The 17881-nt window shown below is 34.5% G+C and overlaps 1 protein-coding gene across 2 annotated transcripts in view; it reads left to right on the forward strand.

Annotated features, from left to right (window-relative positions):
* Positions 1-17881, forward strand: part of CDH19 (cadherin 19) — a 59618-nt gene that overhangs the window by 36094 nt on the left and 5643 nt on the right. For both annotated transcript variants that reach the window (XM_090137333.1, XM_031589014.2), the window contains 4 exons: positions 374-627; positions 3307-3443; positions 11442-11563; positions 16314-16431. In XM_090137333.1, the coding sequence (XP_089993459.1) occupies positions 374-627; positions 3307-3443; positions 11442-11563; positions 16314-16431 (631 nt within the window). The remainder of the gene's footprint in view (positions 1-373; positions 628-3306; positions 3444-11441; positions 11564-16313; positions 16432-17881) is intronic.

The raw sequence follows: 17881 nt of genomic DNA on the forward strand, positions 1-17881 counted from the left end.
TACTGACAGTAAAAATAGTTATATAACTATGTGTTATAGAGGGTGTTTTTCTTATCTATTGAAAGACCTATTTACAGTGTTGTTCAATGGTAATGTTAAAACTAGCCTACATTTGAACCAAACAACAGCATTGTTAAGTTTAATTGTAATAAAATTAACACAAATAAAATAATTATTAATTAATAAAATAACTATTAATTAATAAAATTAATATATATATATTAAATCTTAGAATTATCTACTTTTAAAACATTCCCAAAAAGAAGGAGAAGCATTATTTTGCACTTCTTTTCATGCTGCTTGTGGATTTGTATTTTAACTCATATGTTAAAAAAGAAATATATTTCATCTCATTTTCTTTCTTTCTTTACAGAGAGTGGATTATGAGAGCAAGAGGAAACACAGTGTTAGAGTAAAAGCTGTAAATAGGTACATAGATGATCGTTTCCTGAAAGAAGGACCATTTGAAGATGTAACTATTGTACAAATCAGTGTGGTAGATGCTGATGAATCTCCAGTTTTCACTTTGGAGAGCTATGTGATGGAGATTGCTGAAGGAGCTGTAAGTGGCTCATTGGTTGGAATTGTATCTGCAAGAGATCTGGACAATGATGACAGCCCAGTCAGGTACTTAATTCAAAATCTAAACATGTCTCAAATGTAATCATAGTATTTTCAAAGGCCACCAAGGCTATTTGTGTTCCTTACTTTGGCTCATGTTTACAGTTCATCATGCTTTCATTGTGATAACCAGGGTTATTCTAGATTAAAACTTAACCCCTACCCAAAATAAAAATAAAATAGCTTCATGCATTTTAAGAGCATTTTGAGATAGAGCAATAGATTAAATAGTGGCCTGGAAGAGGATGTGCATTACAGAAGAGACAGGGTACCTCAACCAAACCTGTAAGTGCATGGAGGTGTTCCAGTCTATTTTCCAAAATTTTGGAGAGGTCTAGAGATGGTTTCATTGCTGGGAAGAAGATACAGAATAGCTCCACTGGCATCTTCTCACCTCAACATGATCAAAATTTACCAATTCCCTACATCTGCTACTGTAACCACAAAGAGATATTATATAAAAAGAATCCTCCAGGCTTTTAATTTTACAAATTAATTATGCTGTTTCTTAAGGGAGAAAACAGGTAATTAATCTTTAAAATTGGGTTTATAATTAAAAATTGCTTATTGAGTTACTTGACATTACTGTACTCAGCAGTTTAAAGAAGTTAGCATTAAGGGACAAATGAATGACATACAAAATAATTTATGGCATGTAGATTAACTTATTAGGTTCTGAATGGCAAAATCAAGTACACATATATTCTGAAGAATTGTCGATGCAAAGCCATTTGCTATATTTTCATATTAATTTACTGTTACTTATTAAACAAGTTACATTAAATTAGAGTAATAAAAAATATTTTTCTTCAAAGAAATCAGGCATGATTCATTTAGATGATATTGCAGAATCTACAGTAGCATGTAAACAGAGTGCAACTTTTGAATCTGAAGTAGTTTAATGAAACTCACTATGAAGTGGATGTGTCTGAGTAGCCCCAGTATAGCAAAACATACATTGCATTGCTGAATTACTTTAAAATGCAGCACCTAACATATAGGCATGAATCTAATAACCATTGTTATTATAAGCGATGACAGGTACTTAAAATATAGGAAACTCGCTACATTGTATCAGGACCCTAGTTTTTAAATAAAGAAAGCAAAGGTATGCCACAAAAAATGCAGTAATAAAAGTAGTACATCAATTGTAAAAAAAAATAACTAAAATCCATCCAACATTGATTTTCTAACAATTATCAATGATTAATCAGATTAATAACAACAACAAAACAAAAAGCAAAAAAAAAAAAAAACACAAAAGAGAAACTGTATCAGAAAACCTCCAACAAGCTTTGGATGCAGAGGATGAGGAATATGCTTATAAATTCTATATATATATGTAAAAAATGAATATTGAATTATGAGCTGCTAAACAGAAGTTTCCAAAAGGTAAGCCTTTGACTCAAATGAAAAATACTATAATTGGCTTAATTACGAGATTTCTTAATTTATTCTCTTAGTCATTTTCCAAACATGCTAAAAATAACTGTTAATAAAATGTTAGAGACTCATCAAAATGCTGACACACAATCTGAGCCTGTCTTAAGTGCCAGTAAGAGTTAAAAGGGGAGATTTAGATTGAATACAAGGAAGATATTTTTACAATAAGTATGGTGAAGCACTGGCACATGTTGTCCAGTGAGGTGATAGAAGCACCGGACCTGGAGATCTTCAGTGTTAGGCTGGATGGTGCTCTGAACAACCTGATCTAGCTGTTAGTGTTCCTGTTCATTGCTGGGGAGTTGGTCTAGATCTTTAAGGACCCCTTCCAATTCAAACAAACATATGATTCTATGATAAAAAAAAAGATTTTATCAAGCAAAATTAAAAGTGCAAAAAAAGAGGGAACAATTAAACTTGTGAACTCCAAATTGGAATGATAAGAACCTTTCAATCCTTCAATCAGATTTTTCTTCTCTGAAATTGGCTACTAGGAGCTGTGACACATAGTCCTTTTTTAATGTCATGAATAATATCTACAAATACTCTTTCCATTTGAACCAATACTTTTGGTATCTTTTTTCAGTCCATCTCTGGCTTGTGACCAGACTTTAACAATTAGAATGGTATGTATGTGTATGTGCATGTGCATGTCTGCATATGGAAGTAGCCTGCAGAGCATTTTATGTGACAACTCAGGAGCAGTGGACTGATTTGCATTCATCTTCTACTTTAGGATTTTGTACCCTGCCCAGGTGGCACCTCATTATAGATAGTTGTCTTTCTTTATAATGCCCATTGCCTCAGCATCAGAGCATGTCAACAATGATAAAATAGATTTACCATTATACATCCACTTAACTGTTAGTGTTATTCATTTCACAAGTGGCACTTTCGCTGTTTCTTTTCAGCAAAGTCATTCACCTGCTGTGAGCCTGAAGAATGAATAATAGAATTCAGATTCAGTTCACATTAATATAGATCTGAGATATATTTAGTTTTATAAAAAGAAGAGCTTTGATCTTGACAGCAGTGAATTTTAAATGTTTATAAGTGTACATTTTTTATTATTTCTGAGTTGTTGCTGCACACATTTATATGTATATATGCACCGGTCTGTTTTTTTCATCTGACAGTAGCCTTATATGTCCCTGTTTCTGATAGGGATTTTCAGTATTAGGGAATCTCTACCTTTTTTTTTTAATATAATTTTTATTTAATTTTATTTTTATTTTAATGCAGGTATTCTATTGTCCAAGGCATGCATTTAAAGAGATTGTTTAGCATCAATGAACACAATGGAACAATCATTACTACTGAACCTCTGGACCGAGAGAAAACGTCTTGGCACAACATAACTGTTACAGCCACAGAAACTAGTGAGTGAGAATTTTAAGGAACACTGTGTTTTGTATACTGCAAACTGTAATTATCCTCTGAATATGCCTTCTTTTAAATGAAGAACATATGCTTCCTTGTCTTTATATTACTATTGCTTGCTACATGAAGAAGCATTATTAAAATGATTAGTTAAATAGAAGCAGAATATATTTGAACTCTGAGGTCCTCTGCTCTTTCATAAAAGATGACCTTATTATACACACACATGTATATACACACACACACACACATATATATATATATAAAGAAATTGTAATAGGATTGAAACTGTAATGCTTTCAAGTTAGACTGAAGCATATGAATTCCTGTAGTGAAAGTACTTATGTTAAATTAGACCCTGGTTAATTTCACACCAGATTTTTGACTAGTATGAAATTAACCAGGGTCTAATTTAACACCAGGCAGAAACCCATGGCTCAAATTAATTCTGAATGTAAGGCTTAAATCAGCTAGACTTCAAGTGCCAATTTAATCTCTGAAACTTCCTTTATATAGGATTCACCTGTCTGTTTGAAAGTCAAATGCAAATTGCCTGTGTTTGCACTTCTGGTTATCTGCTTGCCCTAACTCTGAGACAATGCCCCAGAAAATTAACAACTATTGACTTACAAAGTGATTTAACAGGATTATTGGGATAGTATTTAATAACTCTTCACATTCATCCTTAAGGAGAAGAAACATACAAAACTGGAGGCTAATCAATAGATTAGACAGATTTTCTAAATATTTTTAGCATGTTTGTTTATTCCTGAATCTCAGTAAAAAAATATTTATTGGTAAATCTACTTTAAACATATATTAATTGGTTGCACTTTTCCCAAAAGGGAGCATCCACTGTATCTATGCTAGTACTGCTAGAAGTTCAATGCAGCAGAGCTGGTAGCAATTTTCACTGAAGTCTTCATTTTGTATTTGGGAATTTATGGTATTATCTTCCTTTTCAGCTTCTCTGGGACTTTTAAAACATAAATATATCTTACTTTTCATGTAGCTGGGCAGCTAACAGGTGATGATAAAACTGATCTCTGGCATATTTTTTTATCATGTCTTGAATAGCACTATAGAAACACAGCAGGATGACTTTGGTCTGGATTTTTCTGTTTAGCTAAACAATAAAAAAGGAAAGAATCAAATGTTAGAAACGAATGTCTCTTCAGCAGCAGGAGAAGGTGGATCTTTCATAGCAACAAAAGTTATTGTAGAGAAACTGAGCCCTCATTATTTTTATATACGTATTCTTCTTTCTTTAATGATGATAAGATCACTGTCTATAAAACCATATTCAAAAGCATTGAAGTTAGGTCACCTTGGCATGGTCATACCTGAAATGATTTATATTATGAACTAGTAGCATTTTATTCCTTGAAGTATAGTCATAAAATACGCTGTGTGCACGAAACATTTGTGGATGACATTGTATCTCCACTGAAGTCAAATCAAAATGACATTAGACTTCATCCACACTACCTATTAATTGCAGTTGAGATACATCTCATAACTTTGCTACGGAAGTAGCATCTCTGGAGGCCTATTGATGTCTTAGCATTTGTACAGGACTCAAACCTTCTGCCTCTATTGTGATAACAAGGATCAAAGATTAGAGATCTGTCTTCTATTGCAAGATTTGTGTCTTCATCATCCTATTCTCATCCTGATGGGATAAATTATTTTAAAGGTACCCAGAAGCAGACCTTATTCACTGGACCTTACACTTAAGCAGTGGGAACCTACAACATGTAGAGTCTTGTTCTACTTTATGCTAAAAGATGGTTCCAGATCAAGAGAAATCAAGTAAAATTTGATCAGGTGTTCTTGGTTTTTACTCAGCTTCCACTGAATACAAGGGTAAAGCATAAATAGAAGCATTCTAGCCATGCATGAGAGCAAGAAATCCTTAAGCGATCAGATTTACTTGATGATGATTTAATGTCATATGATAATTGATAAACTTTTTATTATTATTTGGAAGAGTAATATCTGTCACAACTTCTCAGTCAAACTAGAGGTGAATGACAAAAGTTCTCAGTGACAGCAATTGCCTTGATCTTACTGTGATCTTCATTTATATGTCTGTGCTAAAGTTAACTGCTAGATTTATCTACACACACCCTAAAGAGATAAACCATTTGTCTATAGAGTTCTGCAAATATTCATTTACAGCGTGTTTCAAAACTACTGCATGACTGCAGAATGTGCAGCTCTTAGAAGGTTTCAGTCTTGGAGCATATAATTTTCACTCTAATTTGACCACAAATAATTTTGTTGATAAACTTGTTACATTTTATATTTGTTGCTTTTTTTTCTTTTTTATATTTTTTTAATATTTTGTGTATTTTTGTATATTATGAAGTAGGAACTAAATAAACCTAAAATAATAATAATGCTATTTAGTTATTTTTTAACTCAAGTTCCCTTTTACTGGCTGATACTAATTCCAAACTTTTTAATATCCTGCAAGTATTGAGTTCTATTTTGTACCTCTGGATTGTTACTGCTTTTTTTATTATTATTTCCCCCCTCATAGTTGGTAAATTATTTGATTCTTAGTAATTAGACCACCAAATTCATTCTTGACACTGATCCAGCTTATTGCATCTGATACTGTTCTCACATAATTTTATTTTCAAGTTGTGATCTCTCTCAGAGATTGTGACAGAGATCTTTAGATTAATGTAGGATTAACAACTGTATTGAGAATCTGACAACTACTTTTCTGTATAAAGAATAAAAGAAAAATCAGTATTGCCTGGTATTGAATTCCTATGATTTCAGAAGGATTTGAATCACAAAATGGTTTAGGCTGGGAGGGACTTGAAAGATCATGTAGTTTCAACCTCCTGCTGTGGACAGATCTGACACTTACTAGATCAGACTGCCCAGGCCCTCATTCAACCTGTCCTTGAACACTTCCAGGGATGGAGCAGGAACTGTTAATCAGTTTTCAGTGTAAAAAAGCTAATGATCTGTTAGGAAGCACAAATATTGCACTACCTTTAGCTTCTAGCATTTTCCCCACTTCCCATGAAAAACAGAATTCTACCACAGTGTTATTTTCCAACGGCAATGTGGGGAATGATCTTTCTTGTTATTTTACCATACACTGAGGTTAAAATAAAAGTCCAAAACAGAAAAAGACAATCTAAAAATAGTGATGATGTGAAAAGGATGTATAGATCAGTTGGTGAAAGAAAACAGACGGGAATGACAGCTACATTCTGCATGGTGCTGTGCACGTTCAAGTATTTGACAGTAGGCATCCAATGTAGAGTATATGAATTTTGGGAGCATGCAAGTTAGGAATTGGGCTAAGCATTTGCGTTCTTTCCATGCCACTTTGTGTATGCACGAAGCCACCAAAGGTATTCCCCAGCTCCCAGTAAGAATCACAAAACTTTCCTTTAGGTATCAGTCAAGCCACATCTCTGCCTTATACATGAAATTTTGACTTACATATAACAGATTCAGTCCTACAGTGTGTCATTACTAAATGAGATGTGCATTACTTTTTATATTTATTTAAAAACTAAACCAAGCATTGTTTCATTGCTCTTATATTATCTAATGATTTCACAGGAGAAATAGCAATGTGAAACTGCTGAGCATCTAGCTCTTTTTCTCTGTATTAGTTGCTTTTGCTGCCATTTCCTTTGGCAAAAGACTCAGAAGTTTCAGCACAAACTCCATAAGATCAAAAAAACCCAAACATTTTCTGCAAGCAATGAGGTAATTATACATTTAAAAAGCAATGTAAGAACCACCCAGATCCTACAGTTTCAGATAAGGAAGAAAGATTTTCTCTTTAATGCCCAATATTTTAAGAAAATTCCTTCAGGTCTTCCGAATGGGTCAGAAGCAGTGATACTAATACACATCATAAGGTGCTATAATGAATAGTCTTGCAAGTAACACACTTGTGTTTTAGACAGAACAGTTTGTGATACTGTCAGGTATTTAGGCTAACAGATATTTAGGGCTCGTGGAATTTTTAAAGATAATTTTATTTACTGGAAAATGACTTCCATATAGCATTTATCCTACAATACAGTTAAGTTAATGTGAATGATGTTGTCGCCATGAAAATTCTTGCCTCCTGCAGTAACGCATTACACTGGGGAGAAAGCAGAACTTTCTAAGAGCTAAGTGATGATTAGTGCCATCTAAGTGAGGATTAAATTTGCTGATAGATGAAAGTCTTCCAAGAGTATTCAGTATGTGCAGATCTTTTTTTCCCGTTGATTTCAGGTGTGTCCTGATTTCAGAAGAAATAGAGTCAATTTTCTTCACAGTAGCTGGCATGGTGCTGTCTTAGATCTAGATTGAAAATAACGTTGATAATACATCAATATATTCCTGCTTCTCATACTTCCCTGCCAGCGAAAAGTCTGAGGGTCCACCAGGAACTGGGAGAGAACAGAACCATGACAGTTGACCCAAACTGACCAAAACATTATTCTATACTATATGACATCATGCTGAACAATAAAACCGGGGGGAGTTAGTCAAGGTTGGCTATCATTTCTCAGGAACAGGCTTTGCTACCATTTCCAAAACTGAAAGGAGCTGGGTTAGTCACAGACTTTGTGACTCATGCTTGACTTGGTGTTCACCAGCACCCCCAGGTCTTTTTCTGCAGAGCTGCTTTGGAGTTGAGTAGCACTCAGTGTATACTGGTGCCTGGGGTTGTTATTCTCCAGGTACAAAATTCTGCACTTTTGTTGAACTTCATGCAGTTTTTTCTCAGCACAACTCTACAGCCTGTCAGGTTCCTTCTAGATGGCTTCATGGCTCTCTGGTAAGTAATTTCCTCCTGTTTCATGTCACGTGCATAATATGCAAAGAATGCACTCTATCATGTTATTGAGACAATTAACAAAGATGTTAACCAGGACAGGACCTCCGTTTGTTCCAGGCCTCCAACTAGGCTTTGTGCCACTGATCACAACCATCTGCATCTGGTTGTTCAACTAGTTTTTGATCCACATCACTGTCTGCTCATCCAGCTTGTACAAGTGTAGCCTAGCAATCACAGCTGCCAGCTCCCTCAGCACTCCTGGGTGCATTCCACCAAGAATCATGGACTTGTGAACATCCAATTTGTTCAAGTATTCCTCAACTTAATCTTCCACCAATGACATGCCTTCCTAGCTCCAGCCATTCAGCCAGACTGCTAAGATCTGGGATTCCTGAAGAAGTCTTGCTGGTAAAGACTGAGTCAAATAGGGCATTCAGTACTTCAGTCTTTTCATTGTCCTGCATAATGAGATCTTCTCTTTCCCTTATTTATGCATGCACTCACATTTTTCCCTAGTCTCAATTTTTATTGAGGTACTTGTAGAAGTCTTTATTGTTGCATTTTCCCTGGAAAGATTCTATTCTGTCTAGGTTTTGTCTTTCCCAATTTGATTACTGGCTACTCAGAAAACATCTCTGTATTCATTCCAGGTTACTTTCTTCTACCCTAAGAAAGTCCCTTTTTTTGTTTAAATTTTACTAGGATCTCTTTGTTCCTTCACACAGGTCCACTGGCATTTTCACCTGACTTTCTCTTTATTCATCATCAGCTTGGAGAAAGTGATCTTTGAATATTAACCAGCTTTCTTGAGCCTCTCTTTCATCTAGGGCTTTGTCCTGAAATACTCTACCAAGCAGATCTTTGAAAAGGCCAATGTCTGTTCTCCCAAATTCCAGGACTGTGAGCTTGCACTCTCCTCACTGCCTTAAGTGACCTCATAAAAGATCAATGAAGTCAAGGCTGCCTTCTACTTTCACATTCCTAGTGAGAATTCATTGGTGAGAATAAGGCCCAGTACAGCATCTCTTCTCATCAATTCCTCAGCCACTTGGAGAAGGAAGCTACCAGCAGTGCACTGCAGAAACCTTCTTAATTGCACATGCTCTGCTGTGTTGTTTCTCCAGCAGGTATAGGCGTGGTTAAATTCCCCTGTGATTACCAAGGCTTGTGAATTTGAGACCAGTCCTATCCATCTGTAAAGGGCCTAGTCCACTTATCCTTCTTGATCAGTTGGCCTGTACCAGACCCCCACTATAATGTCACCTGTCCCTTCTCTTTATTTAATCACAACTCATAAACTCTGTCAGGTCCTTATCCCTCCCCATAAGGAACTCCATGCACTCCAGCTGGTTATTGACATAAACAGTGGCACACCTTATGTGGACATAAGACTTCTTATCTGTCCTATGTAAAGGTTGAGCATGACCAGCTATGTAATCAATGAATATACAGATGCTATAATTAAGAAATATACAGGAAAGTTAAGCTAAACAGGTTATCACACTAAAGAAGAATTGATGGAAAACTTACCCTTGTTCTGGACTCACTGAGAAGACTCCAAGAGAAGTGATCTCCAAAGGAGATCCTTCTAGTGGTAGTCAGCACTTAAATGGGGCTTAGGAGAGGTGGGGTCAGGCTCCACCCCTTCCAGTAGCACAGGTGAAGTGCCTTCACCTGTGCTCCCAGGACTGATTCATTGCTCACCTCAGGTGATCAATCGGAGATTCAGGCCAAAATTCAGCAGTTCCCATATACCAGCGCAAGAGATGAGCATGATATCATATGGTGCGAAATATCCCTTTGGCCAGTTTGAGTCTTCTATAATGGTTCCATCCCTTCTCAGCTCCTCCGGCTCTATCACTGGCAAGGCAGTATGAGAAGCAGGAAAATCCCTGACTTAGTGTATGCATTGTTCTGCAACAACTAAAACATTAGTGTGTTATCATTATTTTCTTCCTAAATCCAAGATGCAGCACCATACCAGCTAAATAAAATTGACACTAGCCCAGCTGAAACCAGGACTAGGTGACACTTAAGAACACTTGTATTGCATGCATAAAGTTTGTTTAGACCTAATACACACACAATTTTATAGTGCTATACTACTATAGTTAAGTTTGTTTTTTCCTCATCTAAGATAGTTACAGCAATGTAACTTTATATAAATGCAGTAAGAGCAGAAATAGAAGTGCTTTATATAGACAAATTTTAATTTCCTTTTCATAGGGGAAGACACATAATTTTTTATCTAAAGCTGCAGTAGCAAAGTAACCCATGTAACACAGGCAGTACAGTTTTTACAAGTACCAAATGCCTGAGAATTAAATCTGTTGTGCAAATAATACTCAGAACAAAATTGTAATCTCAGTCTATTAAGTCTACCAGTGACTAGGTAAACTCTGATTTCGTTACAAATATATGCCTGAGACTAGTCAACTTTTCTGGCTTTACTAGAATAAATTATCAGTGTCCATTGCAAATAGTATATGGCTGACAGTGGCAGAAGTATTTTGCAAGTATCTAAATTTTGGTGTGGTTTTCACTAAAAAGGTAAAAATCTTGAAATACCATTACAGGAATGCAGGATGGTAAAAGAGGATCATGTAAATAATGGCAGCAAGAAAATGTAAATCATTTTCTTAAAAGCTTGTGACCGGTCACTACAATATCCTTTATTAGTACAGCAAACTGTTCTGCATGAACTAAACCTCATCTAATTTCTCCAAATCAGATTTTATTTTTACATTTAATTCCATTTCCAACTCAGTAAATGGAAGAGTGAAAAATCCGAACTTTTATGAGGAATATCCTTACATATTTCAATACATGTTATTGTTTTTAACATGATATATTGGATAATTAAAACAAAACAAAACAAAACAAAAAAAAACAAAACATCTTTTTATAGATAGAACTCTATTAAAACAAAAAGAAAAATCTCAGCACCTTCTGTTCTGTTTTAGCAATTAAGATTAAATTTAACTTCAAAAGAACATGCTAAATCATTTTACAGGTTAAATTTGAACGAAATAAATAAAACCAATTTAGTATATAAAGTGTCTGTAGGTCTCAGTGGCTACTTTCTTCTCCATCAAAGGTAATAAGGATTTCTAATGTCTACATTACCTTAAAATATATAGTAGTTAATACATAACATTGAATTTCTGCCTTTTTTAATCATTAGGAAATCCTGAAAAAATTTCAGAAGCAAATGTATATATCCAAGTTCTTGATGTAAATGACCATGCACCAGAATTTCCTAAGTATTATGAAACATTTGTTTGTGAAAATGCAGTACCAGGTCAGGTAAGTGTGAATGAGTTAGCAGACATTTTTCTCATTATTATGAAAATTTAACTGAAGATATTAATGTTTCCTCTAATATTGACTACTGCAGTATTGCAAGCATAGCATGCATTTTATCTAATTTCAAAATCAATTCTGTTGATATGTATATAGTGTGAAATACCAATTTCAGAAGTCTGGTATGTATTTTCCCCCCTTAATTGAAACAAAATAATACTGATAGTTCTAAAAAATTTCACAATACATAGAACACAGACTTAACTTTTGACAAAAAAATTGTGTGACAAAAAATATAAGAGTAAACCAATATAGATTTCTTAAGTCAACAGTCTTGCTCTGTTAATGCTTGAAATTATATAACTCAGTATCAATTAATAAAACATGGAAACCTATAAAATTTGTATTTTTAATTTGTTTCTGCACTTGTCTGCAATATGAAAAGCTCAGATTGTTTATCTTCCAAGGCTTTTGTTACTCTCCAGTTGTTTTTTAACAAATAACATCTGTATATTAGCCCACTAGTGATTTTTTTTTTTTTTTTTTTTCCCATCAATAACAGTTTGTGAGAGTCTCAGATGGCTTTAGTTTGACATGTGGAGACCATTCAAAGAGAAATGTTAAACTGCCTTCTCATTAGCAAATAATTTTAGGAGCAATAACAGGAAGTTGCTACTGATGTGCATAATTAACCACTTAGAGACTGTTATTATCCATAATGTTTACTTAAAACTGAACTGATAGGCATATAAGAGACATATAAGAATCAGCTATTTTTTTCTTTTGATTTTTATTTTTTTTTGCACCCGTATTAAAATGTTTATTTCTTTTCATCAGCTAGAAGCTTAGAGGTTATAAAGTGATTTTGTAAGTTGCAGTGGTTGTTCTCTGAATAACACAACTTCAGAAGAGTAAGTTTAAGCAAGTGAGGAGCTTAATCAGTACGTTACATGCCTTTGTTTAGCCAAATTTCTGTAATCATCTACAAAGACTCCAGGAACCTGCTTACAGAATATGAGCTGAGGTCAAAGCTTGTATTGATATTCTATCTCATTTCAATTTTTAAAGTAATTTTCTCATTCTATTTAGGTAGAAAAGATATGCTGAGAGATATTCTGGATACCTCCAGAATTCTAATTTCTCAGATCTCAGATCTCAGATGATTTGTGTCTGTTTTCATGGGATATGTTGTAATAGATTTGCATCTCCCAACTTACAAAGCTTCAAGAAGAGAAAAGAAAAGCACTGAGAAAGAAAGATAGTGTCAAAAGTTAAAATTTATTTTAATGACTTTTTCTTGGGTCCTGCCTGATACACAGTAAAAGAGTGACATAATGTGTAGTCCCAGAGTATACATGGCTATAATAAAGAATATATAATAAATCATGAATAAAAATAAATAATTAGTAATGTCCTAAATAGCCAGTCCTAGAGGCAGTAAAGAATACCTAAAAACTAAGAAAAATGTTTGTGTTTTGTTTGTTTGTTTGTTTGTTTGTTTGTTTCCTGAAAGATTCAAATAAGCTTTACTTACTGTGGAACCTTCCTGTCTTTGTAAAGAATTTTTGCAAGAGTCACAGACAACTTTGGTTTATCCTCTGAAAAACATTAAAAAAAAAGATTTTGTGGTTTTTTTTTTTTTTTTTTTTTTTTTTTTTATGACTGAGAGAGAGTCTTCTGAAATTTTACAATATAAATGAATGCAAAAAATATAGTTTTATTTTGGCAACATTCTAAATCCACTCATCATACTTATCAGATATTTTGAATGTATTTTTCACTATCTGTTTCATGTTAGAGTAGTGTCATATCCTATAACATATAAGTCAGTTATATATTGACCACAACATGTTTTTTTCTTTTTTTCACTGAAGGAAAAACAACAACAACCAACCAACCAAACAAACAACAAAACAACAACAACAACAACAAAACCACTTTATCTGCCCTACCAGCATTAAATATATTAGTCTCAAAATAACTTGAGCCTATGTAGCTATGAAGAATAGCTCCAACTACTGCTACAACTAGTGTCAAATCAATATAATAATATTAGTAAGATATCTAAAAATTGAAATTCTCTTTGAATTTATAACTTCTTGTAAACTTGGCAGAGGATGACCAGAACCCTTTATTTTCCTCTTCTTAGATGTTTGCAATCGCTGCAAATGGTTGAATTCTAAAAGCAATAAACTATAAAAACAATTGGGATGTAAAATGAGCCAAACCTATTCCAGAGACATCTCAGTAAAAATATATTTCCTAGAAAGCTTAATTGTGAAGGCATTAGTTATTTAACTTTTAATTTGTGGCACAAAAATTAGAAGTAAACTATGAGAAAACTCGCATCTTGAGTAAGCAAGCTGAGCATCCGAAATAGACTTATGTTTTGTGGATATTGGGTTAAACCCCATAGCATTTCTGTTATGCAGGAAACAGAACTCAGCTGAAGACAAGCTGCACTGGATGCACCTACAAACTGAATTAATGCTTCTCTAATACATATTAATTCTGTCAATTCTGAGTTCATATTATTTGGAGATCACATATGAAATTACTTCAGTGTTGCAGCTTACTTAGTAATTTTTGTTACTAATTATGTGTGCAGAGCATTTTGAGTTAGAGATAAGAAAAAAAAGCATTAATTTACTTACTCCTTTACATTTAATAAATTAGTCATCAGTTAGAGTAAAATCAAAAGAGGGGTGGCCAGCAGGGACAGGGGGGTGATTGTTCCTCTCTACTCTGCTCCTGTGAGGCCCCATCTGGAGTACTGCGTCCAAGCATGGAGCCCCCAGTACAAAAAAGACAGGGAGCTGTTGGAGAGAGTCCAGAGGAGGGCCACAAAGATGATCAGGGGACTGTAGCACCACCCCTATGAGGACAGGCTGAGGGAGCTGGGCTTGTGCAGCCTGGAGAAAAGAAGGCTGCAGGTTGACCTCATTGCAGCCTTTCAGTACCTAAAGGGAGCCTACAAACAGAAGCAGAATCAACTCTTTGAAAGGGTAGATAACTGCAGGACGAAGGGAAATGGTGTTAAGTTGAGGGAGGGAAGATTTGGGTTGTACGTCAGGGGGAAATTCTTTACAGAGAGAGTGGTGAGGTGCTGGAACAGGCTGCCTAGAGAGGTTGTGGATGCCCTGTCCCTGGAGGTGTTCAAGGCCAGATTAGATGGGGCCCTGGGCAGCCTGGTCTAGCATTAAAAGAGGAGATTGGTGGCCCTGCATGTGGCAGGGGGGTTGGAGATTCATGATCCTTGAGGTCTCTTCCAACCCTGGCAATTCTGTGATTCTGTGATTTTCCTACATGTTGAAATGTTCATAGAAGAAAAAAAAGAAAATCTTTACCTGAATTCTATGGGTACGTGACTAATGTTGGGGCAATATCCTCAATGACATCTCTTAGAATGCAAAAACATGATAAATCTGTGTAAACACAATGTATTCTGATTGGCATTACTCTAAGCTACAGCCTTTATACACTGTCACCAGGTGTAATCACTCCTCTCATTATTAGCAATAAAATATTTTGAAATTATAGGTTTGAATTAAATTTCACATATAATAAAGGAAGAATATTAAGAATACAAAGCTTCTGGGGTATACACCACTCTTTATACTGTTTTGTGGATTTCAAACTTAGCTTGCTTTAAAAGAAAACAAACATTGAATTCCTAACTCTTTGACTAAAACAAATCTTAATCAGGAAGGAGTCTTCAAAGGCAAAGATGGAAGGCTGTCGTCGCTTCCACTGACTTACTACTTTTAAAGTAGTGCTTGTAGCATTTGTGTGATTTCTGATTTGGGGAAAGTTGGAAGTGCAAGACTATTGGATAGAAATATCTGCAAGGCACAAGATGACTGATAAAACTAAGTTCAAATTAGACATGGTTTCTTTGGCTTTTCATCTGCTTGATTTCCTTATAATCAGTGATATCAATGATTATTTTCACTACTATATGCGGATGCCCAGTTAAATAAATATTTACTGGTAAAAGTAAAGAAATTTAAAAAAAAAAAAAAAAACAAGGAAAAAAGTAACTACAAAAAACACATTTTTTTATTAGCAGAAACATTTAGAATTTATTAAATATAATGTTTTTACTTATTTAAGAAATAAAATATGTTGAACACTAGATGTTTTGATTTTATTTGATCATGACATGTTTGTAAATGACAGCAACTTTATATTCTTGACCAAAAATAGGCCAAGAAATTCCATAATCAGTCTGTTATAATATTCAAAATCAACAATTCAGCACAGGAATTTGTAAACATCTCCCTTACTGCTGCTACAATATATCAGATCAATGTGTTTGTGGGCTCAAAGGAATATATTTTGTATAGAGGAATTCATTCAAGTGTACGATTCTTTTCTGCTTCTTTTCATTTATGGAAATCTCATTTGCCACTTGTCTTTTGATCTGGGAAATCTTATATTTTCTGATGATTTTAATGCCCATCTCTCCCAAACTGATGGAAAAAAAACACAAAGTAAAATATTTGCAGAATACCAGTCTTGATTTGACTTTTTGGGTATAGGAGCTGGATATTTGTGAACACATAATATGGACTTAATATGTATTTGCATATGCTTGTACAAGTACTTGTACATGTACTTAATACTTAATATGTATTTGCAAATCTAATTTCTAGCATTAACAGTTTAACATCATATCTGATATGCTCTTTTACAACTTTAAAGTAGCATTAGACGCTTTAATTATTAAACAATTGTGCTTATCTCTTTCCAGCTAATTCAGAGCATCAGCGCAGTGGATAAAGATGACTCAGAAGAAAGTCACCAATTTTACTTCTCATTGGCTCAGGAGGCCACAAACAACTCGCATTTTACTGTCAAAGATAATCAAGGTAGAGTCATTAAAAACTCTAATGAAGATGCATGGACATAACCCTCCTCACATTAGCAATTAGAAAATTATTCACTTAAAATGAAAATGTTATTGTAGCTAAATAGCAAAAGATGATTTCATGTCAAGGAAAGAAAAAAATCTTAGATGAAAAATATAGTTATTCCTTTAAGTTTATACTCTTAATCTAAGAGAAAATTTTAACAAGAAAGTTGGTACATCCCATTACTACTTATCTATGCAACAAGACTGCCAGGAAGAAATTGCTGTTAGTACAAATCTGTTACTTCAACACTTCAGCAAGAAGAGAGGAGAAAGCTCTAGGGAGACCTCAATTCAGCCTTCGAGTCCTTGTGGTGACCTTTTAAATAGGAGGGAGATTGACTTTTTAAACAGTCTTTAAATAGTGATAGAACAAGGGGAAGGTGGTCAGGCACTGGGAGAGGCTGCCCAGAAAAGTTGTGAATGCCCCATCCCTGGAGGTCTTCAAGGCCAGACTGGATGGAGCCCTGGGCAGCCTGATTTAGTGGGTGGTAAACTGGTACACATAAGGACCTTTAAGGTCCCTTCCAACTTAAGTCATTGTAGGATTCTATGATAAATAGAAATGTGATCTCTTTTCCTAATAGTTTAATCTACATTCCTTCATTACTGATGTCATCAAACTGGCTAGGTGACTGTCTAGGTGACTAAATCAATGGAAATAAGCTCTGGAATGTTTTGACAATGTTAAATGGCAAACTACTTTTCTCATTATCTCCAAAGTTAAATAAAATGTTTTAATATGCTTTTCATCTCCCACCTTCATTAATGTCTCACTCAGTGCCAGGAGGAGATAACTTCCTAAATAAAGGTCAAATTCTATAAGAAGAGTAAGGCATTCCCTCCTTTGCTCATTCTGCCCAAAAAACAAGCAAAGCATTGCACAAGACAGTGCATCCAGCTATTGATGAGGAAAAAAAATCTTTTCAATCACCATATTTTCAATCCACAATTTTTAGCTTTCTACTGCATTTCACGCAAGTATCTAGGTGAGGAAGAGGTTTAGTCAGAAGCAAGAGACAATCAACAGATCTGGAGCATTTTATCTCCCTAAAATTTGACTTAGAAACGTGAAAACTTCAGTAGATTGCTTGTATAAATATTTTTGTAGAGATAATTGCAAAAACGTGTAGTTTTTTTGTTTGTTTGTTTTTCTTTCTACATGTATGCACACAGATTTTTTTTTTTTACTTTTTTTCTTTTTTACATTTTACACAGATTTAGTTAAGGTTATTTTGTTTTCCAAGCTAAGTTTCAGATTCAAGTTCGTTGATATGCAGCAGAAGCTGAACTTAATCTGCTTACTGGGCTTTATACAGAACTGATTTCTGAATGCTTATTGTTAAATACAAAGCAAAGTGAGAGCCTCTAGCAGCTTTTCCTTCATTTAGATAATAAGAGCTCAGCTA

Source organism: Phasianus colchicus, chromosome 3, assembly GCF_987193195.1.
Source record: "Phasianus colchicus chromosome 3, bPhaCol1.hap1.1, whole genome shotgun sequence".
NCBI classification, from domain to species: Eukaryota; Metazoa; Chordata; class Aves; order Galliformes; family Phasianidae; genus Phasianus; species Phasianus colchicus.